General features: G+C 43.9%; 1 protein-coding gene across 1 annotated transcript; it reads right to left on the bottom strand.

Annotated features, from left to right (window-relative positions):
- LOC123503718 (beta-galactosidase-1-like protein 2) lies at window positions 1-27,627 on the bottom strand. The gene is given in 15 exon segments (XM_045253704.1): window positions 1-167; window positions 719-941; window positions 1,615-1,818; window positions 4,553-4,645; window positions 5,994-6,142; window positions 9,208-9,271; window positions 9,273-9,300; window positions 12,339-12,434; window positions 13,642-13,788; window positions 15,931-16,083; window positions 21,005-21,167; window positions 21,431-21,572; window positions 21,952-22,137; window positions 23,158-23,363; window positions 27,477-27,627. Coding segments are annotated over 15 exon segments (1,971 nt in total). The 5' UTR covers window positions 27,525-27,627; the 3' UTR covers window positions 1-98.
- Between the last annotated feature and the right edge of the window lie 50 nt (window positions 27,628-27,677).

The following is a 27,677-nucleotide window of genomic DNA, read 5'->3' as shown; positions in this document are numbered from 1 at the left end:
TCTTGCATATTTCTTCATTAAATTTCAATTAACACTAACACCAGCTGGTGAACTCAGGCTGGTCTGTCTTGTGCTTCCCTGGACAGCTTTTCCTTGGCTCATTGCAAGATGGGCACGTCACTGAAGACAATCTCGGAGGCAGCTGTGTACTGCTCGAAGACCACCACCTTGAAAAACACCGACAACATCAGACAAGGTGTGGGAAGCCAGCAAGACTCCTCGTGGCAGTCCCTGTATATCACTATCTACCTGTGAATCTTTTAACAACTCTAACAACCTGATTACTGAAACTATTGCATTCATTTGTCACTTTTTATGAGGAGAAGATCAAACATAGCATCGTAAAGCAAAAACAAATGTGATTTATTTACGGAACTCAAGGATCAAATATATCTTCACATCTATTAACCCATTCAGTACCATGACGTGTTTTCATATTTATTCTGGTTACTATTTGATAATTTTATACAGATTCAGCAACTCATGGCGGGAGTTAAAGTTCTGGCCATTAATCTTCTGACCTCCTGATATCAGTAAAATCATAAAATAGTCTTTTCATTCACAAATCTCATTGTAAAAAAGTGTCCTAGTATTGAAGGGGTTAAGAATGAAACAAAGCATCGTAGAGCACATAAAACAAAAAGAGGATAAAAAAACAGCATTGCAGAGCAGAGAAAATAGAAACAGAATAAAACAAACATGCAGCACTCGAACATACCTCGTTGGCTCCCTCCTTCAGCAGTGGCGCCGGCAGGTACAGCGTCTTGGTGGGTCCGGGATGCCAGAAGCGACCCAAGTTAAACCCGTTGATGAAGACAACACCCTTCCCCCAGGTCCTCATGTCCACCCAGGTGTCTTGCGGCTCTCCAGACACCTCCAGCACGCCTCGGTACATGGCAGGCGAGGACAAGGAGCCGTTGAAGGGAGACCAACCTGTCAGACTGTCAAGGCAATAGAAGTAAGAGGCGACTTTGCTTCTCGTGTCTTTCTTATGTGAGATAGGCGCTCACTAAGAACATAAAAATTAGAGAGAAAAGAAGGCCGACTGAAGGTTCTTAAGCAAGTGGACAGTCGGAAAGCAAGTTCAGCGTCGCCTTACAGTGGTGGCGGTGGTGGTGATAGTGGTGGAGGTTGTGATGGTGGTTGTGTCATGTGGTTTGCTGGTCAGTGTTGGCTAAGGAGAGTGAAGTGAAGGTATTTGTTGTTTTTTTACCACTGCTTACTAAGGTTCTTCATTTTTTTTCAATCACTTCAGTTTCTTTTTCCTTCATCACTCTTCCTCGTCTTTTCTACTTAACACATTTAACTATTCTTGGCTTCTTTCCTTAATTCCTCCTTTCTCTCCTTCTCTGTTGTGTTTTTCCTTCTCTCTTTCTATCCTTCCCTTCTTTCTTTCCTTCCTTCTTCCCTATATTCCTTTATTCCTTCCGCCATTCCTTTCTTCCTTCATGATGTCCTTCTTACCTGCATGCAACCACTTGTTCCCTCTTATTATCCCCCCACCGCAATCCTACTTCCCTCTACCCCCCCTCTCTCTCTCTCTCTCTCTCTCTCTCTCTCTCTCTCTCTCTCTCTCTCTCTCTCTCTCTCTCTCTCTCTCTCTCTCTCTCTCACCTATTGATCTGGCTGGTCTTGAACTCTAGCGGGGTCGTCTTCCACTCGTCCAGCTGAAGAGAATCCACCAGTACAGGACCCTCCCACAGTCCCTTCTTCTGGTGGAACTTGTGGGGTTTGCCGTAGTTGACCCTCCCAAGATTCTCCACCAGGATGGACAGCTCTGCCAAGGCGTTGCTTCCAGGCAGAGTGAGTTCTTGGTCTCTGGAAGTTACGGAGAGAAGTGTTGTTGTTATTGTTGTTATTCCAGAGGGTTAGTTGTCATGGTAGGAGTGAAAATAAAGGATTCAAAATTGGTTTAAGAGGATTTGATGTATGGAATCTATTCAGTAGTCAGGTTGTTAGTGGTGAATCTGTAGAGATAGCGTAAATTTTAGGATAGAGATGGTAGGTTGGTCTACAGTAAGTGGCTATGCTCTATACTATCTATCACGTGTAGATCTTCTGACTTCTTTCAACTTTCCTTTTCCTCTTATGTTTGTAGAATGAATGTTTTCGTCATCGCTGTTGGTGAAAATGGTTGTGATGATTATACCTGTTGTTGTTGATCCTGCTGGCGATTACTTATAGGGAAAAAAAAGTGGGGAAAGTAATAATGATGCCGTATAGTTGAGTGCCAGAGACATCCAAGTTAGAGATTTCATTTAAATTGGTATGTATTTCAAAACCCTTTACTCTCTCACTACTGCTGCTTTCATAAGGCTTCATTTGGAGTTGCACGGGTTTAGGGAAGGTGATTTTATGGTTGAAGTGGCAGATTAACAAAATGTTCTACACAATTAACGGAAGACACACTGTTAGAAATCCCTCTAATCATCTCTGTAGCCTTGGAAAACAGTCCTGGTGAGAGAGCAAAGAGTTTCACAATACCGACAGTAGCCTCAGTAGACATGGTGGAGTCAAATGTCTCTCTCTCTCTCTCTCTCTCTCTCTCTCTCTCTCTCTCTCTCTCTCTGGGTGTTGGCTCTCTCATGCGCCGGCAGAGTCCAGGCACACGGCACTTCTGTAATCTTGTGATCATCGTATTTTTAGCCGCGAGGAGCCGTAACGTCACCAGTGCGGGAGAACGCAACTCTCAGAGGCGAGGTAGTTGGAGAGAGAAGGAACTGACCGCCCTTCCACGTCCCCGCCTTGTCCACCTCTCTCTCTCTCTCTCTCTCTCTCTCTGAAATTTTTGGTTTTTATCTCCATTTCTTTCTGATCGCACGTGACACACAATATCTATGATTCTCTTCAACTCAGGAGGAAGGAGAAGACTTAGAGCATCGTACTCCTTTCTTGCCGGAGTCCAATTTAAGTGCTCCTCTTGCCCTGTGTTGCCCGGGGCGAGATCCATTTCAAGTTAATAAGGTATAATATCGCTGAAGACTTTCTGCTTTCAGTCATAGTTTATCATTGCTTGCATTGCCTTTGTTTCAGTTATTCCATATCCTGTATCCTTTGTCCTTCTTCCCTTTCCTTCTCTTTCCTTTTTATCTTTTTATTTTGCTAATCTTCGTCCTTAATCTCTCAACTTTTGCCTCGCCCCTGTTTACCACACTCCAATGGGAAGTATTGCAGTTTTCGAAGGTTCTTTCATGATATTCAACACTAAAGAAGAAACAATCTCATGCAACGCCTTTGAAAGTAAACCTAACGAGAGAACAATGGGTTGAAGAACTCTTTCCCAGGTAACAGTTTTTATACGTGCAGCTTGAAGCCTGTTGTCCATAAACCAGTCATAGATAGTGCACCAAAACGAATGATTTGTCTGAGCCACCCGTCTACTGCAAACCTTACTTACAAGCTCTTAGGGCCTCAACCCAGCGTAGATGTCAGACAGTCCTGATAAAAAATAGCCTTACGTAGCGTAACAGTGCCAATAAAAGTAAGCGAGCTGGCCTAGCGTACTCGCCTATATTGCTCTTGGATGTTGAGGAAGCGAGGCGGGCTTCCGGACGGCCAGCCAGGGAGCCTCGAGTAACAGGCGGCGGCTCGAGCTTTTGTTTACATAGGAAAACACAGACGATGCTTCCTGGCCCATCCCGGTGACGTAGTGTTCTAATGCACACAACGGGCGAACGGGGGGCGTGGTGGAAACATTCTCGTTAGTAAGCATTGCTAGCGAGGGCCGGTGAAGGCAGGAGAATGCTTTTATTGTTTGATGTTAGTGTTTGTGCTGTTACTGAAGAGGAAGGAGGAGTAAGAGGAGGAGCAGGAGGAGACGCTGGGTAAACGGATCACAAGGAGGAAGAGGAGGAGTAAGAGGAGGAGGAGGAGGAGGAGCAGGAGGAGTTGGTCGAGCAGCCACCCTAATTGCAAGTGTTGACCTAAATGTTGCTCATAACGTTAATATTAGGGACGGGATCTGCTTTCATCTGTTTAAAGAGAACCCGTCCAACTCATCTCTGTGTGTGTGTGTGTGTGTGTGTGTGTGTGTGTGTGTGTGTGTGTGTGTGTGTGTGTGTGTGTGTGTGTGTGTTGTGATAGTGACGAGTAGTATTAGTGATGGTTAGGGAGAAGCAATTGGAAGTTCATGGTAGTGATAGTGACGCTTAGTACTGGTAGTGGTGGTGGTGGTGGTGGTGGTGGTGGTGGTGACAGTGGTGGTGGTGGTGGTGACAGTGGTGGTGGTCTGCAAGGGCAACAAAAAATGAATAAAAAAAGGTCTAGCCAAGATGTCTGTTCCTTGAGAAGACAGACTGAAGGCATTTCCAAAATTCTAGTGTTGTGGTGGTGGTGGTGGTGGTGGTGGTAGTGTTGGTGGTGGCGGTGGTGGTGGTGGGTGACAACTGAATCGAAGATAGCACAACAACAACGGAGGACATGAAGAAGGAAAAGAAAAGGAAAAAGAAGACAAAGAAGAAGAAACGACAAAAAAAATATAAGACAAAGAAGAAGAAGAAGAAGAAGAAGACTCACAGAACACAAGACAGCGACATCAAACATTAACACTCACCTTCCATTCCAGAAACCAAACCCGCTGACGTCACCTGGTTTGGCGTAAGGCTTGGTGATGACCTCGCCGTCCACTATGACCTGCGCCATGTCCCTGCAAAGACAGAGGCGGAGTGAGGGGAGGAGGGAGGGGGAAGATAGAGACAAAGTGAGGGGAGGAGAGAGGGGGAAGACAGAGGCGAAGTGAGGGGAAGGGAAAGACAGGGGGATGAGGGAGGGGGGAAGACAGAGGCTGAGTGAGGGGAGGAAGGAGGGAGAAGATGAGGGAATTACCATGGCCATGTCAGGTGAAGTGCGGGTGGAAGGGAGGCAGGGTTGGGAGGGTAGGAGGGAATGGAGAAGAGTAGATTGATAAAGTTACATTTCTCGTTTTCTTGGGTCAATAACACGTTTTTCATAATATAAATAAAAATAAGTTTTGTTCCTCATTATTTGAATAGTATTTCTTTTTTCTTTTTTTTTTCTGTGTGTGTATGGGTGTCAATGAAATAAGAGTTTTTTGCTCCCTCGCCCCTTCTCTCTTTCTCATTCCCTTATCCACAGCTTGCAGTTTTCCACCCGGTCTGCGCTCTGTCCACGTTGTTGGACTGTGTAAATGTCCACTGAATTACTCAAGATTAGTACGTGGGGAGGGGAAGCAAGGGAGCGAGGAAGGACTTGAGCCGCGTGCACCCCTGAAGAGAGAGCAAGGTACCAGGAGCTTACGCTATCCTGTATTTCAAACGCCCTCCGCTCACTCTGATCTTAGGTTCTTACTCTTAACTCTTTATTCTTTCCCTCTTTTCAAAAAAATATCAAAGAGTGTTTTTCCTTATGATGATGGAGAATCCTTGCTAAACTATCATTAGAATCATGAAAACATTTTAAAAAACATTTGTTACAACCATCGAGGAATTGTTAAAAAATAGTGATAGAAGCCAAAGTGTTTAGAAATATTATTAATAATCTTGAGTCCTTTCACCAAGTAGGCTTATCATTTCATCACGAGTGTTTGGCAAATGAAATGTGCTTCTCAGCGTTTTATCTTGACTGCTTTTCATTTGTTCTATTTAAAATCAATGTAGCTTTCAAGAATGCTCCAACAAGGCTAACGATAATCTAAATAGAATTCTGTACCGTTAATGAAAAAAAATCCCTTAAGAATCTCCTCTTTTCGTCTTTTCCCTAGAGATAAAGAGTGGTGCCATGTACTCCAATGGTTTTTTGTCTCTTTCATCTTCTATGACTTCCATCCTTTACAGTTCTAAAACTCCATCCCTCCATGAGTATCCGACTAATCGTGTCCTAGGCCTATCAGAATAGCTTTGATGAGAGAAGCAAGCGTTTTAAAGCACAAAGGTTAGACAGTGAAATCCGTTGCGTGTGTCGAGACTTATCCTGGCATACGTACATCTTCCGTCCTACCAAGGAAATCAGTCTATATGCTTTTGCCTACTACATACCTCACGTGGCCACGGATTTTGAGCTTGGCATCAGGATTGAGATGGACGTTGGTGGAGTAGAGGATGTACCCGTGCGCCTGGCCGTTGTTGTTGTTGATGGGCAGTGCTTCCATGTTGACAGGGCCCTCGAAGGTCTCAATGCTCTCGAGCTGGTGGGGATAAGTACGAGTGAGGCTAATGAGTCGAGTGAGGCAAAATCATAGGAAGTGTGAAGTTTGTCTTTGTGAAGTCACGTGAGTTAACACTGCTCTATCTCATAACGACTATTTCCAAGGGACAGAGAGATGATCATCCGGTTTTCCAGTGTTTGTTCTGGTTATAACGTAAAAATCTTGTCAATCTTTCACTAGAACTACAAAAATACTCTTAAAATTTCACGTCCCTTTAAATCGAGGCTTTCGAAAGAGGTGGAGGTGCGGCCGTAAGTGTTTCAGAATACGGTCCAATGTGAAACACTCTGTCGGTAATTATCAGGCTTTTTAGAGGAAGTTTTCATGATCATGTAGTTTGATAAGAACAACACATCTCTTTCACCTTTGGAAACAACCCTTAAGAGAGAATAATGCGTTTCACTCTTTAAATTACCCTTTGGCACATCTTTCCGTAATTACCAATAACTCAGAGACACCTTTACTTATTTGACAGCTACCTCTAGCCTTCAAACAAAGTCAAAATTGCAAAATCTATTCTTTTAATCCTTTTCTTCCTTGTGGATGTTTACAAAGATTCCGTGTCATACTTTTGGCGATGTTAACTGTTTCATATCACAGTGAGAGGGTTAAGAGCACAAGGCAGAATATCCTGCTGACATATCCCCCTCAACTTAGCATCATCCTCTTTACTTCCTTGCTTCCTCGTAACACTCCCCTCTTATCCTTGTGTCTTGTATTTCTCCCTACATAAGCCTGTCTTTCATCTGTATATCACTCTCTCTCTCTCTCTCTCTCTCTCTCTCTCTCTCTCTCTCTCTCTCTCTCTCTCTCTCTCTCTCTCATGGTGTGTTAACCGCTCTGTTGCTCTTTTCCTTTAAAGTGATTTGTTAAATTTCTTACTAATGCCTGTCATCCACACTCGTCACTCTAAATTACTCCTCCTCTTCCTCTTCCTCCCCCCTCCTCCTTCTTCTTCTCCTTCTCCTCTCCCTCTTCCAGTAATTCCTTCTCTTCCACTTATCCTCTGTTATTCTCATCCTTTCTCCGCCCTGCTCCTCTTCTTCGTCCTCCTACGATTCTATTTCATCCTCGTGTCCCTTCCTCTTCCTCCTTCTCCTAAATCATCCTCCTTTCATTCCCTTTCTTTCCCCTTTCCTCTTGATCTCCCTTCACTTCCCTGACCTTCTTTCCCTTCCCATTGACCAGCAGAAGTTGGGTCGAGGTTAAGATCTGGTTACCACGAAGGACTTCCCCGGCTTGATACATCACGAGTTACCACCGCCATCTGTCTTCCACGCCCGCATTATTTATTATACTCCTTCGTCAGGTAATTAGTGAGAAGATTACGGAGCCATGGGGGTGATAGGGGAGGGATTGAAAGGAGAAGAAGGAGGAGGAGAGAGTGAGGAGGAGGAGGAGGAGGAGGAGGAGGAGAAAGGCTTATGAGAATGGGATGACTGGAAATACGTAAGAGAGAGAGAGAGAGAGAGAGAGAGAGAGAGAGAGAGAGAGAGAGAGACTTAAGAACCACGTCTCTTCATACTACTACTACTACTACCAGCACCACCGTCGCCGCCGCCGCCTCCGCCACCACCACCACCCCCGCCGTCTCCTCACGTCACATTATGGTTTAATTAATGGCTCACTTTTGTTCCTGCGAGCCGACCCGCAAGAAAGGGAGACTTGGTTTAGGAAAGGAACGAGCAGATGTTTAATATATATTTTCTGTTACGTTTATTTACCGGCAGGACTCATGGATTAGTTAATGTTAGCTTTATGTTAGTAAATACGTCTTCTTTACACCGGTCCTTGTCTTTTATATATTTTAGTGCGGTATATTCTATTATTCCTGTATTTCTGTCTGGTATTTGTGTAGTTATAATGGTATTCCTTTCTCCACTTCTTTCACACACAGTACTCAGTGACCCACACTCGCCTGGCGCCTTTGGAAAATAAATTCTTCCCTTCCCTAATTTGATTTCTGCCCCGGAGAGGTAAACACAACCATTAGGGTAATGCATTTGGCCCACCGGACTGCCTTACTCACTTACTTACCTTGAGCAATGGCTTTAGATAAGAGTGTAAGGCCGACCTTCACTTCTGACCTCGAATGCACACTTGACCCAGAGACGAGGAGGTGGTGAGGGTGGTGAAGGTGGTGAAGATGGATGGTAAGAATGCGGGGTAAGGGGTAAGGGGTGCAGGAGACAGGGCGGCAGTGAAACGCATGGAACTGACCTCTGATTTGCTTTTTTTCGTGAGCTTTTTGCTTTTCTTCTATTTTTTACGTGGGTGATCCTAATGTCAACTGGAATGTGCAAATGACTCGGCTGGGGAATATGTATGAAGGGGAATAACTCTCTTGTCTCTTGGCGGAGTTGTGGGCGCGTTTTTTGATAGGAAATGCAATTAGTCTTTACGAAAAGCGAATCACGTTGAATTTGCATCCTATCACTAGCCGGCCCTCCTTCTCCTTTTCCTCCCCTTCTCCTCCTCCTCTTCCTCCTCCTCCTCCTCCTCCTCCTCCTCCTCCTCCCTGACCTTGTAGTGATCTTTCTTGGCCTTGGGAATGCCAATAGGTCTCCTTGGTAACCTTTGAGGAGGAGGAAGAGGAAGAAGATGAAGAAGACTAAAAGAAGAACCTTGTGGAGAAATAAAAATGAAGATAAAGAAAGAACAAGCAACAATACCTGCTAAATTACACCATCTAATCTAAAGGAGATTATATGAGGCAGTAAAAGAATAGAACTGAGAGAAGGAGTAGAATGACGGAAAAGAAAGCATATAATTGAGAAAAAAAAAGAAAAACGAAAGGAAAACGAAGAAAGAGGACAAGAAGAAAACAATTTTGTAACATCTGACCTATTTAAGTTAATTCGCTCACTGTATTGTCATTTCTTCTTGTCCGTCTGAAGAACCTGGCTGGCAGAGTGGCTTGTACAATTGTTATGACTTTTACTCACTCTGCATCTAACACAAGAATCTTTGGCAAGTCTGAGGTCAAAAAAGAAGAATCCCACAACATTACTCAGTCTCTCCATTTCTGAAACACCATAACCAACCTGAGAGACGAGAGTGGGTAGGGAGAGGGCCTCTGTGATGTCTACTGAAGGGTAAGCCGTCTTGGGGCGCTGCGGGGCGGGTAGGGTGATCCACTGCAATAGAGACACATGTAATCAAACCTAAGAACTACTCCTTTTCACCTGGCAATCCAAGGACCTACTAAGATTCGTCTTCCTAAAATAAAGCCAAAAGTTTGATGTGAAGTTAAAGAGGCGTCTTGAGACCTCCATTTAAAAAAAAAAAAAATCTTAGCAAGGAGGAATACAGGAGCAGGTAGGGAATTCTAGACTCTACCAGTAAAAGCAGGTAGGGAATTCTAGAGCCTAACAGTGAAAGCAGATAGGGAAATCTAGAGTCTACTAGTGAAAGCAGGTAGGGAATTCTAGAGTCTACTAGTGAAAGCAGGTAGGGATTTCTAGAGTCTACTAGTGAAAGCAGGTAGGGAATTCTAGAGTCTACCAGTGAAAGCAGGTAGGGAATTCTAGAGGCTACTAGTGAAAGCAGGTAGGGAATTCTAGAGCCTAATAGTGAAAGCAGGTAGGGAATTCTAGAGTGTACTAGTGAAAGCAGGTAGGGAATTCTAGAGTGTACTAGTGAAAGCAGGTATGGAATTCTAGAGCCTAATAGTGAAAGCAGGTAGGGAATTCTAGACTCTACTAGTGAAAGCAGGTAGGGAATTCTAGAGTCTACCAGTGAAAGCAGGTAGGGAATTCTAGAGTCTACCAGTGAAAGCAGGTAGGGAATTCTAGAGGCTACTAGTGAAAGAAGATAGGGAATTCTAGAGTCTACCAGTGAAAGCAGGTAGGGAATTCTAGAGGCTACTAGTGAAAGAAGATAGGGAATTCTAGAGTCTACCAGGGAAAGCAGGTAGGGAATTCTAGAGTCTACCAGTAAAAGCAGGTAGGGAATTCTAGAGTCTACTAGTGAAAGCAGGTAGGGAATTCTAGAGGCTACTAGTGAAAGGAGGTAGGAAATTCTAGAGCCTAATAGTGAAAGGAGGTAGGGAATTCTAGAGCCTAATAGTGAAAGCAGGTAGGGAATTCTAGAGTCTACTAGTGAAAGAAGATAGGGAATTTTAGAGGCTACCAGTGAAAGCAGGTAGGGAACTCTAGAGTCTACTAGTGAAAGCAGGTAGGGAATTCTAGAGTGTACTAGTGAAAGCAGGTAGGGAATTCTAGAGTGTACTAGTGAAAGCGGTGGAAGATGTTGAATTTCGGCTTACTCTTGCATTAGGGAGGTGAACAGAAAAGTGTTGAGAAAAACTAGTCTTGTGCAAGTATTTATATATTCTTACTGCCTCACGTCACCTTTCCTGCGATGATCAGTCAAGTTATTAGCCCAATGATATCGAACACATCTCTTACTCCTTTTCACTAACCATAAGAAACATACTCACATAAAGCCTATTTCCACCCTCTTCATTCTTCATATCTTTCCCCGTTCTCCTTAAGGCGGGTTCACGCGTGCCAATTGGTGACTGAAATTGCAAGTCGCTAGAAGCATCGACTGAGCCCTTCTAGTAGGAACGCGTCACACATAGCGACTGGAAAGTATCGACGAGTTGGCGCCTTGGCGGGAAGTGAATGTAAACACACAACTACCCGCCAAGATGTCTTCCTCCAGTGACGATGCTGAAGCGGTGGTTGCTCTTCTTTTGACGTACCGGAAGGGTCAACAGAAAAGAAAATTCCTTGGATACGTCCCTGACGATCAAATTAAATCCTGACAAGTCATCAGTCCTTACCTCCAACAACACCCTGCATTGAGGGAAACAGTTTTTGGAGAGTGGCAGCTATTTCGTCGAACGACGATTTGCGCAAACTTTTTTTACTGTATAATTCATTTCTGGGGTCCCAGACTGACAGTCAGTCGGAAAACTTACCGACTTGCAATTTCAGTCGCAAATTGGCACATGTGAGCCTGTCTTTAATCTCTCATTGCATCTACACCCTCGCTATATCCTCCTTGTCACTTCAATACCTCTATCTGATCCATCCCCTCTTTCTCTGCACTCTCATCCGATCCTCTTTCTCTCTTTGCCTCTCAGTCTCCGCCACGGGTCTCACGGACATCACTGGGAATGTAAGCTGCCGCGTGTGGGATTCGGCCGTTTGAATCCATGATCAAGTTGAGTCACGGTCAGGAAGCGGCTGTCGAGTCTGCCAAGTCCGTCACTCCTTGCCAGGCCGAGATGCGCCATTCTGTCTTCCTTACAATTTCCGGATCCTCTAAATCATTTTCAGCTGCCAACATTCTCTCTCTCTCTCTCTCTCTCTCTCTCTCTCTCTCTCTCTCTCGGAAAAACAGTGTGTCTAGTCAAATACCTTCTTTCTTGGGTGTATAAGAACATAAGACAATCTGAAGGAATTCAACAGATGTACATGCAACATTCCCTATCTAAAACACCTTATTGTGCCCACCTGTCATCACTAACCATACACACACCTACTCTTCTTGGAATCCTCTTTATAATACGCCGAGAATCGTGTGTCATCTGAACCAAGAGATGACGACATTATAAATCACAGTCATATATCCCTCTTGTATCCCTCCAACGCCTCGGGTCCCATAGAGTTAGTCTGCAGCAAACGTCACAGGCTAATGCTCACATCTCCAAAACAATGGATGCCGTTAGTGTACTGCCTGGCCCTTGAAGGTGAGCGTCCTTTCTCAACCTCCACCCACATGAGTGCATGCACAGACTCGGGTCAGTATTCCTAAACGTTTCGATGACCAGTACCGTAAACTTTTAAAGGGAGATTTGAGGGTATTGTAGTTTTCGAGGGTGTTTTCGTGATTCCAGTGAGTCTAACAGATATTCTATGTCATTAATAGGATAGAAAATATGATAAGAATCTGATTAACCATATGTATTAAATAGCTTTGAATGGTGTTTCCTTGTTTTTAGTGCCAGTATAACAGGATTCTATAAAATAAAGAAGATTTTATGATAACCTGAAAATAGCCCTCCTGAAAGCTTAGGGGAAAGAATTTCACGTTTACACTATTTATAACTTCCCCAAATCATGTGACGTCATAAATTTCATTCTGAATTATGTATAACTAATCACTCCAGATTAGTAAAATTAAATCAGTCGTCTAAATAAAACAAGCAGCAAGAGACACTTACCTATACCAGTGAGCGGGTTGTACTTATTGATGATCTCCATGGTCAGGTTGTACTTAGCCGTGTAGTCCCCAGCCTCTGTCAGCACCGCGTCGTAGTCTGTGGGAACACCGGTGTGCGAGTGATGGGAAGGGAGGAAGGAATAGAGGTCTTTTACAAAACACTAGTAGCAGAAGTAACAACAGTAACAACAACAACAACAACAGAAATGACAATAACCACTTCTACTGCTTATACTACTACTACTACTACAACTTTTACTATTCCATCTACTTGTACTATAACTACTACTGTTTCTACTACTACTACTCCTATTACTATTACTACTTCTAGTACTATTACTACTGCTATTACTACTACTACTACTACTACTACTACTACTACTACTACTACTACTACGCTGTTATAATTACTACTACTACTACAACTACTACTACTACTACTGTTATTACTACTACTACTACTACTACTACTACTACTACTTTTACTACTACTACTACTTACTACTGCTGCTGCTACAACAACAACAACAACAACAACAACAACAACAACAACAACAACAACAACAACAACAACAACAACAACAACAACAACAACAACAACAACAACAACAACAACAACAACAACAACAACAACAACAACAACAACAACAACAACAACAACAACTACTACTACTACTACTACTACTACTACCATTAGTATTATATTATTACTGATACGAGACATATGATAGTAAACAGACCAATTGAAAATATTTGATGGAATGAGAAAGTAGTAGTAGTAGTAGTAGTAGTAGTAGTAGTAGTAGTAGTAGCAGTAGCAACAATGACAACAATGACAATGACAGTAATGATGATCAAAACATATACGGCAACACAAAAAAATGTAAAAATTTCAAAGGGAGGGAGGAAATGCGTCAGAGGAGACAAAGAAAGAAGAAGAAGAAGAACAAGAAGAACAAGAAGAAGAAGAAGAAGAAGAAGAAGAGAGAGAGAGAGAGAGAGAGAGAGAGAGAGAGAGATGCTGAGACGACAGTGATTGGACTTGTGTGGAAGGAGGCGTGGCAGAGGAAGAGAAGAGGGGAGGAAGTTTTCATTAGTTTATGGCTTCGAAGAAAACGAGATACCAGGAAGACTGAGCGGGAACAAGGTGTAGGCAATGCATCAGCAGAGAGAGAGAGAGAGAGAGAGAGAGAGAGAGAGAGAGAGAGAGAGAATTCCTAAGGCTATGATACTGGAGCGTGACGTATTTGGCAGAGAAAGGCGAGCTGGATGTTTGAGTGTGGTGAGGAGCTGGGGACACTGACCGTAGGAAGAGACGTCAGGCGCGTACTTGGGCCACACGTCCAGGGTGTTCGCTCCCGCCATGAAGCCGAAACTGGTGCCTCCGATGAACATGTACATATTGATAGAGGAATTGTACTTCATAATTCTCTCGAAGAGGTCCGCGTAACCTGGAAAATTGCAATGATCACGAGGCCATTTTAACTCCTGTCAGCCATCTCATTCCTTGTTTACCTTAATAATTATATACGAGGAGATTATAAGACATTTGTTTATTGGTGTCATATGTTTTGTGAATGTAAGTGCACATTGTTTAGAAAACTCTATTTAACTAGATAAGACAGTGATTGAATTATGAAGTTTACAGTTGATATGAGACACGTTTATTCAAGGTGACATGCACATTAATGACTTCTGTCTGCTCGGTACGAGGCTACAGGACGACTTTAGGGGGACACTAATCTATGCACATGGAAAACGTATTAGGTTTGTCCTGGATGGGAATTCCATGCTATGAGTGAGTTATATTCTGCACTTAGGTATGCATACGTTTTGTAGTGGCGTCTTTACCAAAAAGAGATGGAGGGATTAATTATTTCCATTTCAGTTTTCAATAAACCAAAGGAGAAATTCGATTATCCTTCTATTCTCAGATAAATGAACATTTGGTGGCAGGGGTGGGATGTGAACACAAGCTGACAGGTAACTCAAATCTAAGCCAAGAATGAATGTTGCAACTCATGTAACCCTGACTGCTGCTTTTCGACAATGCACTTGGCATTACAGCACTACTACCATGCCGGATTTAGAAAACTGTCTGAGCTTTGGATACAATAGGATACAACATTTCTCAATAATGGATTCAGGAGCGACCCACTTTCCATAAGCGAGGCAGATATATTTTCCAGGCGACATATGAATACGGAATGTGTAATCTCGTGGGTGTCAAGGAAAGACAGAGGCTGAGTAATCTGAGGGGACATCTACGGGATGGTGAAGGGGGAGAGGGTGAGGGAGAGGGGGCATGAGGCTTTAGAGGCCTTGAGCTGGATTGGTGGCATGGTTTGTAGTTCTCGCTGTTGCCTAGCCTCTGGGTCATATGCCTTATCTATCTATCTATTTGTATTATGTTTCAGTTTACGTGTCAAGGAATCAGGTCAAGGGCACTGGAAGGGGAGGAAAGCAGAAGAGAACATGAAATAAAGACAAATGAGACTGAAGAACGAACGCAAAGAGCAAAAAAGTAAACAAAATAAAAAGGAAAAGAGTAGACGGTGATCTCAAGAAAAAAAAAAGAACGAGGGCCAAAAGAAGTTAAAGACAGGATAAGCAACGATAAAGAGACAAAGAAAGAAAAACACACAAGAAAAATAATCAGAAGGACAAAGAACAAAGAGGACAAACAGCAAGGAAAAGAAGAAGAAGAAAGAAGTATATAAAGATAAAACAGGGAAAAAGAACAGGAAAACAGAGAAGAAGGGAGAAGCAAAAGATAGCCCAAACTCGTGTCTGTGCGTTTGTATGTTTGTGATGTGTGGCAGAGCAGTTTTCTTTCCTTCCTTGACGTGGAGTGCGTGTGTGTAAGTGGTCTAGTCTTCCCTAATCGGGTTCAGTGTGGCCTGGTATCGTCTGGTCTCATCTCGTCTGATCTGATACGGTCTGGTTTGATTTAATCATATTTGAGTTGGTTTAGATTGATTCAGCTTAGTTTGGTCTGGTCTAGTTTTGCCTAGTCTGGCATTTTTTGTTCTGGTCTAATTAAGCTTGACCTGAACTGGTTTGGCTCGTTCTGTTATGTTCTGTTGTTGTCTAATATGGTCTGATGTGGCTTTGTTTAATCTTGGCTGATGTTTCTTTTGGTCTAATCTGATGTGGTGTAGTTTGTTCCATTCCGTTCCGTTAAGGTGTAGTTTTTTTATGTTATGGCATATAGCGCCTGTAGGTAACTTAAAGAGAATTTGGAGCTCTGTTAAGCTTCCACCCATCAGTGGCGCAGGCAATTTTATTTATAGTGGTACCCATATTAGGCCCATATCACCACCCAAGCGCATCTTTGGTGTAACCACCTAGAACCTGGGTATCATGGTGACATGTAGGTAACTTTAAACCACTCGGCAAATGGCATAGCTTCAAAGCGGTACGTGGTGGGATTCGAACCTACGCGTGGACGTCTGCTCGATCCCACGCTCACCACCTTATCCATTACGCCCCTTCATTCTCTTCTAGCCTATTTTTGATTTGATTTGTTTGGTCTTGGCTAGAATTAATTTATTCTGTTATGTTTTGTTCTGATTTAATTCTGGTCGACTCACGTTCAGGGGCCATGGTGACGTGAACGCCGGAGAGCCAGTGATCGAACCAGCCAGTCCAGAACTCCATGACCATGAGGGGTCGGTTGGGCTGCATCTCCTTCAGTAGGTCTAGGTTATCCTCCACGTCACTGTTGAAGTTCGCGGTCATTAGCACTGAAAGGGGTAAAGAGAAGGTAAACAAGAGGGTGGACAGAAGATACGAAGTAAATGGTAGTGGTTGTGAAGAGCTGGGTCTCTCTCTCTCTCTCTCTCTCTCTCTCTCTCTCTCTCTCTCTCTCTCTCTCTCTCTCTCTCTCTGGCACCATATTCAAATTTTACAAGTCTTTCCAAGTCCTCAAGGAACATTGAATTTTTTGTCTTTTCTTTTAATTGGAGACGAAAGAGAGAGAGAGAGGAAAAAATAAGTAAAAATGCAAAGGTTGGAGTCAAGTCTGATCTCAAGAAAAGTTTGTTAGCAACGGAAAACTTGGTAATGACAAGGATACAAACTCGACGTCCGCGCACTGAGGTCACAACAATACAGAGAGGAATGTTCGCTCAGATGCCACCGTCCCCAACCCCTACCCACCTTGGCAATGGGAAGGGATTACCAGAGTGGTTAAAGTTACAGCAATAGATACAACCCTCACTATATAGATTTACCAACTCGAAAATCTGTGATAGGATTTGGATTTATGACAGAACTCCATAACTTTCTATTCGTGGAAAGATTGAGAGACTTATCTATCAGTTTTTTTTTTCTTCTTTTGCGTGTCAAGAAATCTATCCTATGGCATAAGAAATTTGAAAGAGGCCCGCTCACCATCCCCCTCCAAACCAGTTAACTATAGATTTTGATTCGCCTTGTTCTCCTCCTCTTGCTTTGGTGGCTGCGTTCCCTCGCCTGCCATTGAGAATGATGGCTCTAATGTGGTGAACAACTGTAGATCGTTTCTGTTGTGTGTCAAAGCAGAAACGAAGAGTATGAAGAGGATACTGGATCTGCCCGGCAGGATAAATAGAGGAAGATGCCGTGAAAGATTATGGTGGTAATAGATGTTTTCGAGAAGGCTAATTTGCTGTGGCGATCTAAGATGGGAGCAGTACAGGAAAGAAACAATAGTAAGTCGGGTACCAGTTGATGAATTATACTTCTTTCTTACTTGCCAAGGAGTCTGGTCAAGGACACAAGAATGAGAGAAAAAAAGAAGCTTGCTTATCGCTTCGAAGAGTTAATTACAGAGAAATTTTCTGAAAAGTTGGCCAGCTTGTATTCAGAAGTGTTTTGATGCTCATCTTTCAAAGCCGTTCAAGTCGTAGGAAGGAAGAAAAAATTGTTAAGATGCTAGTCAACTCTTGCATTAATGAAGTGCACTGCATTGAGCAGCAAGATCATGGACAGGAAAACATGGATTGCAGTCACAAAGATAGCACGTGTATGTGTGTGTGTGTGTGTGTGTGTGTGTGTGTGTGTGTGTGTGTGTGTGTGTGTGTGTGTGTGTGTGTGTGTGTGTGTGTGTGTGTTTGTGTGTGTGTATGCGTGTATGTGTGTTTGTGTATGTGTGTATATACTTACATCGTCTGCTGGTCACCCATCCAGCCTTTTGCTACAGAAAGAGCTCGTACTGACCGATCTTTGGGTGGGACTGAGATCACATAACACACTACACACAGGGACAGCAAGGCCACAATCACTCGAGTTACATCTCGTACCTACTTGCTGCTAGATGAACAGAGGCTACACATATAAAAGGCTCGCTCATTTGTCTCGCCTGAAAATCGAGCCCAGGCCCTCTCGGTTGTGAGCCGAGTATGCTACAAGTACAATACGCGGTGTGTGTGTGTGTGTGTGTGTGTGTGTGTAAAAAATAGGAAAACTTGAGCGACCAAAGCGTCCGAATTACAAGTGAAAGTTATGAAACGAGTTAAACTGTTTCCTGACTTTGTGAAGCTCGATCACTGTATTACGTTTCACGGCTGGCACTCTGTCCTTCCCTCCCTCCTTTCTTCTATTCCTCCCTCCCTCCCTCTGTCCCCAGTAAAGTCCCTCACGCTTTTCCCGGACAAAATCATCACACACACTCGACAAACAGACGCCACTCACCGAGGACCGCCGCGCCACGTAAACGTCACGAGAAAGGCGAGCCTGGAGTTAAAATGTCCAGGGAGACGAATTCTACTTAGTGGAAAACACGTCCCCTTAGCTCAACCTGAGGGATCGAGAGAAGAAAAAACCTCGCACGCGACTTAGCGGGAAGTGTCAGCAAAGAAGGCTGGTGGGAGGCCGAGCTACGAGTGAAATAAAGAGGATGGCAAAGAAAAAAACTAAGGCCCAGACTAGGCAAGGAACGCTGCTGTGAAACGTTCCCAAAGGAAAGCTGGAAAATAAGAAGAAATATTCTTTTCAGAAAAGCAAAGGAGGAGGAGGAGGAAAAGGAGGAGGAAGAATAGGAGGAGGAGGAAGAGGAAGAAGAAGAAAAGAAACCCAACGACAAAAAAAAATATGATTAAAAAGAAGTATTCTTATATTAAGAAAGCGACCGCCAGTCTGCCTTTGTGTTTTGAAGCCGCTGGGAGACCAATGGTTGTCCAGAAGCTTAATCAGGTTTTGCATTCACTCACAAGACGTCACGTTTTTTATGAATTCCAACATTGCCGTCGAAGCCAAGGCAAACACACAGCCTATCCAGACTGGCACGTGTTTCTCATGAGATGTAGGATCTAATTCATAAAACATAACATCATCTTATATTTTATCTCGGTGTAGTTTAAGTTTAGCGTATGTTCATGATTCTAATGATAATTTAACAAGGGGCTCCTCATTGTTAACAGGAGAAAAGGCATCATAAGAACGCGGCTAGTCATCTTTGTGGTCTTTGAAAATAATCCTTACAAGAGTCCAAGACGTTTGAGAATGCGAGCGTCTGACTTGCAGTAAGAGGGGAAAAAGATCGAATAGTTTTTTTCGTAAGAATATCGTCTCTCCGGGTTAGGAAATTAATGTCGGAGGAATAAGAGGAATGAATCCAACAGAACCAGAGAGTCAGTGAAAGGTTGGACTTAAGGCAAACGAAAGGGAGAATCGGTAACGGTAACACCCGAGGACGTAGAGCAGGAAGAATCCCTTAATGGTTCTCGTGGATGTTTTGTCTGCTAATGGTGAAAAGTCATTGCATATCACTAAAATCATGAAATCACTTCCGAAGAACCTGCAGTAACTTCCTTTACAGCTTGTTCAAAGTTGTCGTGATAAGGTAACTAAACTTTTGACAACTCAGAACAAAGAAAGAATATAAAAAGAATAGTTTCATTTTAAACGACTGAGTAGCAGAGCACCAGTAAATATTACAATTGAACGCTACTTCTCCAACCAAGATATCATGTATGCCAGATCAAACTCGCAACCACTCAAAGGGGAGTTTAGCATTTCAAGAGCAACAAACAAAGTATCGAGACCAGGGCATTCAGTGAGAGAAGTGAGACAAGCTCATACTACAATAAAACATCTGCATATCTAAAGTTGCCATCACTGCCGCAAGGAACAATGTGAGGACAAAGACCAAGGCATCACATGGAAAGAGTGAGAGCATGACAGAAGAAGGGTTAGTTTACTGGCTGTGAAAAGAACTGAAGGAAAACAGTTTTACGAAGGACAAAGAGAAAGGCATGACTGAAGCATGGATTAAATACAAAGGAAACATTGACATTATTAGGATGGACTATGAGAACAACACCGGATTCAGTTAGCGGGGTGTGAGGAGGAGAGAGAGAGAGAGAGAGAGAGAGAGAGAGAGAGAGAGAGAGAGAGAGAGAGAGGAGGGAGGGAGGGAGGTGTTCCGAGGGACTGGGAGAGGAAGAGAGGAAGGGAGGGAGGCAGCGCTGCAGGGTGAAGGGAGGTCCACTTTAACCAGCGAGTGAGTCATGAAAGGAGACGTCTGGCCTTCCTGAACACCTACTGCCATCCCTACCGTATACAGATTCTCTTCATGCTGGAGCTTCCGTGTTAGTGAAAGACAGTACTAGGCCACACTGGGCGCACTCTCTACCGCCCCTCCCACCATCCATCCCTCCCTTCGTCTCTTATGTGGCTGTGTATTGGCTGCACTTAGCTCACTGCCTTCCGCTCAGAAATATTCGTACACGAAGATTTGCTCAGCCAACATGATGACAGGCAAGAGAAATATAAGGTAAGTAAAGTCTTTATTTGCTAAGCAAAAAGATAATAAAAAAACATAAACTTGCTATGATTAAGTTCTTAAGTAGTTGTGAATATTTGCTTTTTACTTCAAATTTTACTTTCTCGTCATATTAAACACAGTAGCATCAACTCCCTTTATTAAAGTTTTACCTCCAACACTTCGCCCCCTCACACGCTCACGCTGCCTGGGCCTCGCCTCCACCCCTTGCCCCTGCAGCCCGTGTGTGGCGAGGATGACGGCGATCGATGGGCGGAAAGGGACTGCCAGGGAGTTCCAACAGTAAAAGTAAACAGTTCCGTGTTGCTGGCAATTCTTACATGCGGCGGAGACGATAACCGAGGGGCAGGATTAGAGGGAAGGCGGTCGAGATGAGAGGCTAGTGACGAAAACAATCTAGTGAAGCTGAACACCCTTCCTGTCCTGGCCGTGTAAGACGCTCCCTTTACAACAAGTGTTACTGATCGACACTCCAAGACGCGCTGGAGGACACAAAATAAAGGCTCACCAGTGGCCCACAGATCGCAACCTCTGTTGAAATTTATTTTCTGCGAATTTTCTCAAGGCATGGAGTCTGATTAGAAACCTTGGATAACAAGAAGACTGTAAAAAGGCCAGTTGACTTAAACAAGCTGTACTCCTAAGACCTACACTTGACAGACTCTGACATACCTAATCTAACCTAACTAACAGACTCTGAGACCTACACAAGTCATATCCAGCCTAACATGAGACCTACAAAAGAGAGACCATGAAACCTACAAAAGACAGACCCTGACTAACTTAACCTAACTTAAACCAAACAGACACTGAGACCTTCACTAGACATCTGAGACTCACACAAGGCAAAACGAAACGATGCGGACAAACAATGAGGCACAATAACACTCTATACACACCTCCGGGAATAGCACCAAGGTCCTGTGTGCCTGTGGGCGTGTCTGAGGTGAAGAAGAGAGACTCGTGGAAGCCATTCTCGATCATGTTGTCTCTCAGGAACTCCAGGTACAGCATGTCCCGAGGGTCTGATTCGTAGCCAAAGTGACCATACTCGTTCTCAACCTGCGGGAGTGTGAAAAGTTATTCAGAAGTACACGGTGGACTATATCGATGGTTCAAACTAAGTGACTTGTTCTTTAAAAGTGACGACCTTCATTTCAAAGCCAATTGGACAGTTTTTCTTCAAACTAAGAGATAGATAGATACATGGATAGATAGATAGATAGATAGATAGACAGAGAGAGAGAGAGAGAGAGAGAGAGAGAGAGAGAGAGAGAGAGAGAGAGAGAGAGAGAGAGAGAGAGAATACTCGGTGATGAACTTACCTGAACCGCGATGATTGGGCCACCGCGAGTAAACTGCAAATCGACCACAAGAGGCAACAGGGCGTCGAAGTAGGCTGCGGCGGCCTTCCTAAAGCCTTCGTAGTACGTCCTCACCTGCATCGTATAGTCCCGCAGGAGGAAGCTGACGTGAGATAGAGAGAAAAGCTATGTGTAACTGAATAGATTATGGTTAAGTTAGGATCAATTCAGGTTAGCCTCAGTCCGGTTAGGTTAGGTTCAGTTAAGTACGGTTAAGTTAGGTTCATCAGAGAGAGAGAGAGAGAGAGAGAGAGAGAGAGAGATAATGATACGAGAAGGATAAGGAGTGCTTGCATGTATTAATAAGAACATAATTAATAAGAGAAAAAGTAAGAAGCCATCGGTTCTACACATGGCAGTCCCTGTGTGAATGTTACTTACCTATTTCTACTGTTCATCCTCAGCCATCACCTCTCACCTCCACTCACCTTTCCTAATCCGTACACCCTCGCCTCCCTTCTCCTGCCATCGCCCCGCCTCACCTGGGCATACCACCGAATTCCCACTCAGAACAGATGTAAGGGCCCGGCCGGAAGATGACAAAGAGATCCTCCTCCTTCGCCATCTGCAGGAAGGAGCGGATGTCCAGGAAAGGAGACATGCTTTCTCCAAGCTGGCCAAAGTCAAACTCCCCCTGACGCGGTTCGTGCAGGTTCCAGGGAGTGTACCTGGTGGGGATTCAATAGCAGTAGTAGTAGTAATAGTAGTAGTAGTAGAAGTAGTAGTAGTAGTAGTAGTAGTAGTAGTAGTAGTAGTAGTAGTAGTAGTAGTAGAAGTAGTAGTAGTAGCAACAGTAGTAGCAATATTCATTGAAAAAGAAGGAGGAGGAAGAGAAGATGCAGGAAGAGGACCGAAGAAGGGAATGGAAAGGAGAAGGAGAGAAGGATGTAGGAGCAACAGCAGCACCAGCACTAGCAGACAGTAGTAGTAGTAGTAGTAGTAGTAGTAGTAGTAGTAGTAGTAGTAGTAGTAGTAGTAGTAGTAGTAGCAGTATAGTAGGTATTCTCGTATACATTATTTGTTAATCTTTAATTCATGTTCATACACACACGCACACACACTCACACACACACACACACACACACACACACACACACACACACACACACACACACACACACACACACACACACACACACACACACACACACATTCGAAGCACAAGATCGCATAGTAAAAAGCTGAGAAAAGGAAGATGTCTGAGAGATGTTAAAAAATATAGTTTCCCGCAAAGATGTATTGAGACGTGGAACAGTTTAAATGAAGAAGTAGTGTTTACAACGAGTGTGCATACTTTTAAAGTAAGATTGGATAAGTGTAGATATGGAGACGGGGCCACACGAGCATAAAGCCCAGGCCCTGTAAAACTACAACTAGGACTCACAATCGAGAGGGCCGGGTTCGAGTCCCGGGAAGCGGCGATGCAAATGGGCAAGCCTCTTAATGTGTGGCCCCTGTTCACCTAGCAGTAAATAGGTACGGGATGTAACTCGAGGGGTTGTGGCCTCGCTTTCCCGGTGTGTGGAGTGTGTTGTGGTCTCAGTCCTACCCGAGGATCGGTCTATTAGCTCCGAGCTCGCTCCGTAATGGGGAAGACTGGCTGGGTGACCAGTAGACGACAGAGGTGAGGTGAGGTGAATTACACACACACACACACACACACACACACACAACAGACAGACACTCACGTCTCCACCGTGTTGAGTCCCGCCGCGCGCATCTTCCTGAAGGTGTCGCGCCAGTAAGCGGGGTGGACGCGGAAGTAATGGAAGGCGCCGGAGAAGATAAGGATGGGCTTTCCGTTAAGAGTGAAAGTGCTGCCCTCCGCCACCAAGCCCTCGCTCACCACGCTGTCCGGTGCGTAGTGCTCATAGTAACTCACCGCCTCACTCCCCTGCCGCCCACGGACACAAGAACATAACATAAGGGAAGGTATAAGAAGCCGGGATCTCTCTCTCTCTCTCTCTCTCTCTCTCTCTCTCTCTTGTTTTATGTAACTGGCCAACGGTAACAGGAGAGAGAGAGAGAGAGAGAGAGAGAGAGAGAGGAAAACAGAGACACTCACTGAGATGCTATTCCCAAACAAACCTACATCTGCCCATCATTTTTTTGTATAAAACTATGCATAACATTCTTTTGACCGATACACTGTTGTTTCCTCTGCCAGCATCCAAAGCAATGCAAAAAAAAGTTTTTTGCACGGATTTGCAATACAGAAGAGAGTACAAGGTTGATATTGTGTTTTCTCTGGTATACAACTATTTCAGCGAGTGTGGACATGCGTTCCTTCACTTTGAGATGTTCCCGTTATGGGTCGCCACAGCAGATCACCTGTCTTCACCTTACTCTGCCTTCTGCGTCTTCTATCAAAAAATCACGCTCATGTCATCCCTCGTTACATTCATAAACCTTCTTAATCTTCCTCTTATTCTTGGTGAGTCCATCTCCAGCAGCCTCCTCCACACTTATCTCTGCTCGCGATCAAACCACCTCAGTCTGGCCGTTTTAGCTTTGTCCCCAAAATGACGAATTACAAGCGCTTTCTCGCTCTCATGCTCATATATATATATATATATATATATATATATATATATATATATATATATATATATATATATATATATATATATAGATAGATATAGATAGATATATATATATATATATATATATATATATATATATATATATATATATATATATATATATATATATATATATATATATCAGCTTCGTCATTCCAAATGAAGGTTCAAACATCTTTCATCCTACCAATAAAACACCATATTAATCATAGAACATAAAAAAGTAAGGAAATAGTCTAATGTAGGACGGTCCCCCTCTGCTCTGCCCTGCTCTTCCCTTCACCCAGGCTGAGCAACTTGGCTAGAGGAAGGAGTCCGTGGAGCGAGAGAGGAAGAGTAATACTCCGCCGGAGTTAAGTCCTTGGGTCACTGTTACCTTAATAGCCGATTGTCCTTATCTCTCCTGGCCACGGTAGGCGCCTAAGCTCGGAAATAACAGATTGATGGTGGGAGTTACCGCCACTAGAGGAGGGTGAGGCAGGCCTGGGACATGAACGAGCATCTACCTCTTCTTTCCTCTCTTCTCAAGCCACCTACGGTTTTCTGCTGGAGTGGGGAATGATTCTGTGCTTGTGTGTGTGTGTGTGTGTGTGTGTGTGTGTGTGTGTTGTGTGTGTGTGTGTGTGTGTGTGTGTGTGTGTGTGTGTGTGTGTGTGTGTGTGTGTGTGTGTGTGTGTGTGAGGGCTCTGTCTTATTACAATATCACATTAGGCAGGTGTGGGTGTGGGGAGAGACAGGCAGCGGCAGCTACTCAGCTAGTGGTGAAACTCGTCCCTGTGGCCCGGATTTCAAGTAATTATGTCTTCTATTCTCCCTTCAGCAGACATTCAAGGCAAGAGACACGAGGCATCTTAATGAAAAATACCTCTGATTTAATTATAGAGTCGTGTGTCGCCCGCAGCATAGCAAGGAAAAGTGGTTGTATATGTAAATCATTTTCTCTTCCGCAGCTTCACGGCCGTGTCTTGGACTGTACACTGCACTGGTGGCTTGTTCGGGAGGCGTGGATACGTAATGCGAAGAGTAACACCTGTTGCAGCCGTGTTTTCCGAAGGTGCGCTTAATTCGACAGAAAGTAAGTTTTAAAGTGGTCAGGAGGTACCTTGCGTAGTTCAGCGGTCCCTATGTTTTTTTTTTTTCTTCTTCGAGGCACATTGGTGGGATACAGACCCATTTTCTTGAACGTTTTGCATATGTATTTCCACTACTTTTAACACCGTCCACTAGATGTTATTGGTGTTTCTTACTCCCTCAATACTGGGACGCATCTTTATCATGAGTTTGGATATTATTAAACGATTTTATTTAGATTAGAAAGGGTCTATTAAGGTCAGAAGATTAATGGCCAGAGTCTTCACTATTTTAGTCCTCACATCAGTTTCTGAAGCTGTATAAAATCACCATATAGTAACCAGAATAAATTTTAAAATATGTCATGGTACTGAAGGGGTTAACGATGCTTGCTTAGTTTCAGTGATACTTTGACAAATATTCCTCGCTATCAATGGAAACATAAAATCATAGGAACATTATCAATACTCTCTGTAACCTTTGAAAAATTCCTTATGAGAGTCCAAAGCAGAAGTGGTCCCACTCAGAGAATCAAATAGTTTTTTGCAACAGTAACCTGAGGACTCAAAGGAAAGTTGTGCTGGGCCAAGTAAAGGAGGCGAGAGGCGGGGCACGACAGTCCTCCCTCCCACTGCGCTTATGGCTGCTGTATATAACAGTAACGTGCTTGTATTTAATATTAAGTTGCCCATCGCGGAGGGGAAAAGTGTCTATTAGCGAGGCGGCAGGTCGTGGAGCGGCACGTGCTGGCAGGGAGGTATAGAGGGAGGCAGGGAGGGAAGGAGGCATGTTAGGTCTGCGTCTCTGTGGGTCAAGCTGGGACTGGTGAGACACAGGGACAGAGCACCGTGACACAGCGAAGCCTTGTTGGGGGACCAGGATGTGTGTTTGTATGTTTCACCGTGTGGGAGTTCCTTAATCCGCGAATGTTCTCCCATCTCTCTCTCTCTCTCTCTCTCTCTCTCTCTCTCTCTCTCTCTCTCTCTCTCTCTCTCTCTCTCTGAGAATTTCATTTTCCTCCTATCTCCGGGTGTTCCACTTCTCCCTTCCAAATTATGTTTTATTACCTGTTTCCTTTCCATCACGGACCAAATTCTCTTCCATTCACTTCTTCTCATTAAATTTTCCTCCTCTTTTTCCCGTCATCTTCCTCTCCCGTCCTTTTATTTCACACATCATCTTCATTCTCATCTATTCCTCGCTTCTAAACACAAGTCTTCATTCCTTCTCTATTTTGTTTCTTTTCGGCCTCACTCCTGTATTGCTCGGCTCGTGGGGTGGCGGCGAGGAGTGAGCCCCGTCAGTGATAAGGACGCGGGGTTGTGTTGTGAGAGCCTTCCCATGCCTCTCCCCTGATAAGGCTTAGAGAAGGTAGGGCCTAAGGGATTCCATCTTTTTTCTCTCTTTTTTTCTGTATCTATCACCATCCCTTTTTTTATTTCATGCGATATGAACCAAGTCACAAGGAATCTTTTGCGTTCAGTGTTGATTGATCTTGTGCCATTAGGTTGTAAGGGTGTTAGTGCGTGGCCAATGGGTAGCTCTGAAGGAAGATTACATGAATTTATGGATGGGAATGGTAGGCTGATAAAGGTCATAGGTATGTTTTATACAAAGACTGCCACGTGAAGGGATGCTGGCTTCTTGTAGCTTCCCTTACCCTCTTATGTTCTATAAAGTATGTCTTTCTCTATCCACCTTCCAATCCTCTCCACAAGATGTATCTAACGCTCTTTAAAAAGTTTACCATTGACTTGGCACTTACAAGAACAAACTGTAAACGAAAAAGAAAGAGACAGAGAAAAAAACAAACAAAGAATAATGCCTCGGCCATACATTCTTTTAATCTTCTTTTGAAGCTCCATCGTAACTTGGCACTAACAATCTCATTATTAAGTCTACTCTCAGGGTCAGTTTCTTCCTACCCTGGATCTCATAACGTTGCTCCCTCTAATGGATTTCCTTCATGTAAAGAAAAGCGTAGAAAGCGAACAACACAATGCATTATATTATCAACACAAGCCAACATCACCGTGGAATAACTATATATTTACTTAATGGATACTAACTAGATGTACGAACAGACAGACATTTAGACAGGGACAGCTGGACAGATAGTTGTAAACCAGAGAGAGAGAGAGAGAGAGAAACATGTACGATAAATAAATAAAATCAATTATGAGTGTGTGTGTGTGTGTGTGTGTGTGTGTGTGTGTGTGTGTGTGTGTGTGTGTGTGTGTGTGTGTGTGTGTGTGTGTGTGTGTAGCCCAGCAGACTTAAGCTCCCTTTGTTTGTCGGTTCTTTAGTTCGTAAGAAACATCACATTTAGTAAGACAACGCCTGAGTCACATCACCTGCAGGAGGAGGAAACAGGCCGCCAGGACGCAGCCGAAGGGACGCATGTTGAGGGCGTGGAGTCGTGTAGAGGAAAGACTACGCTTGTGTCGCGGTAGGGAATTTACGGCAGGTGGGCAGGTTGGGTGGCTGGGTGGCTGGGTGGCGAGTGGTTGGCTAGCTTATCGTTATCAAGGTGGGAGCGCGAGGTGTGCTGAGCG

The sequence above is a fragment of the Portunus trituberculatus genome, chromosome 14, assembly GCF_017591435.1.
Source record: "Portunus trituberculatus isolate SZX2019 chromosome 14, ASM1759143v1, whole genome shotgun sequence".
NCBI lineage: Eukaryota > Metazoa > Arthropoda > Malacostraca > Decapoda > Portunidae > Portunus > Portunus trituberculatus.
This window is presented reverse-complemented; position numbering and strand designations above follow the sequence as displayed.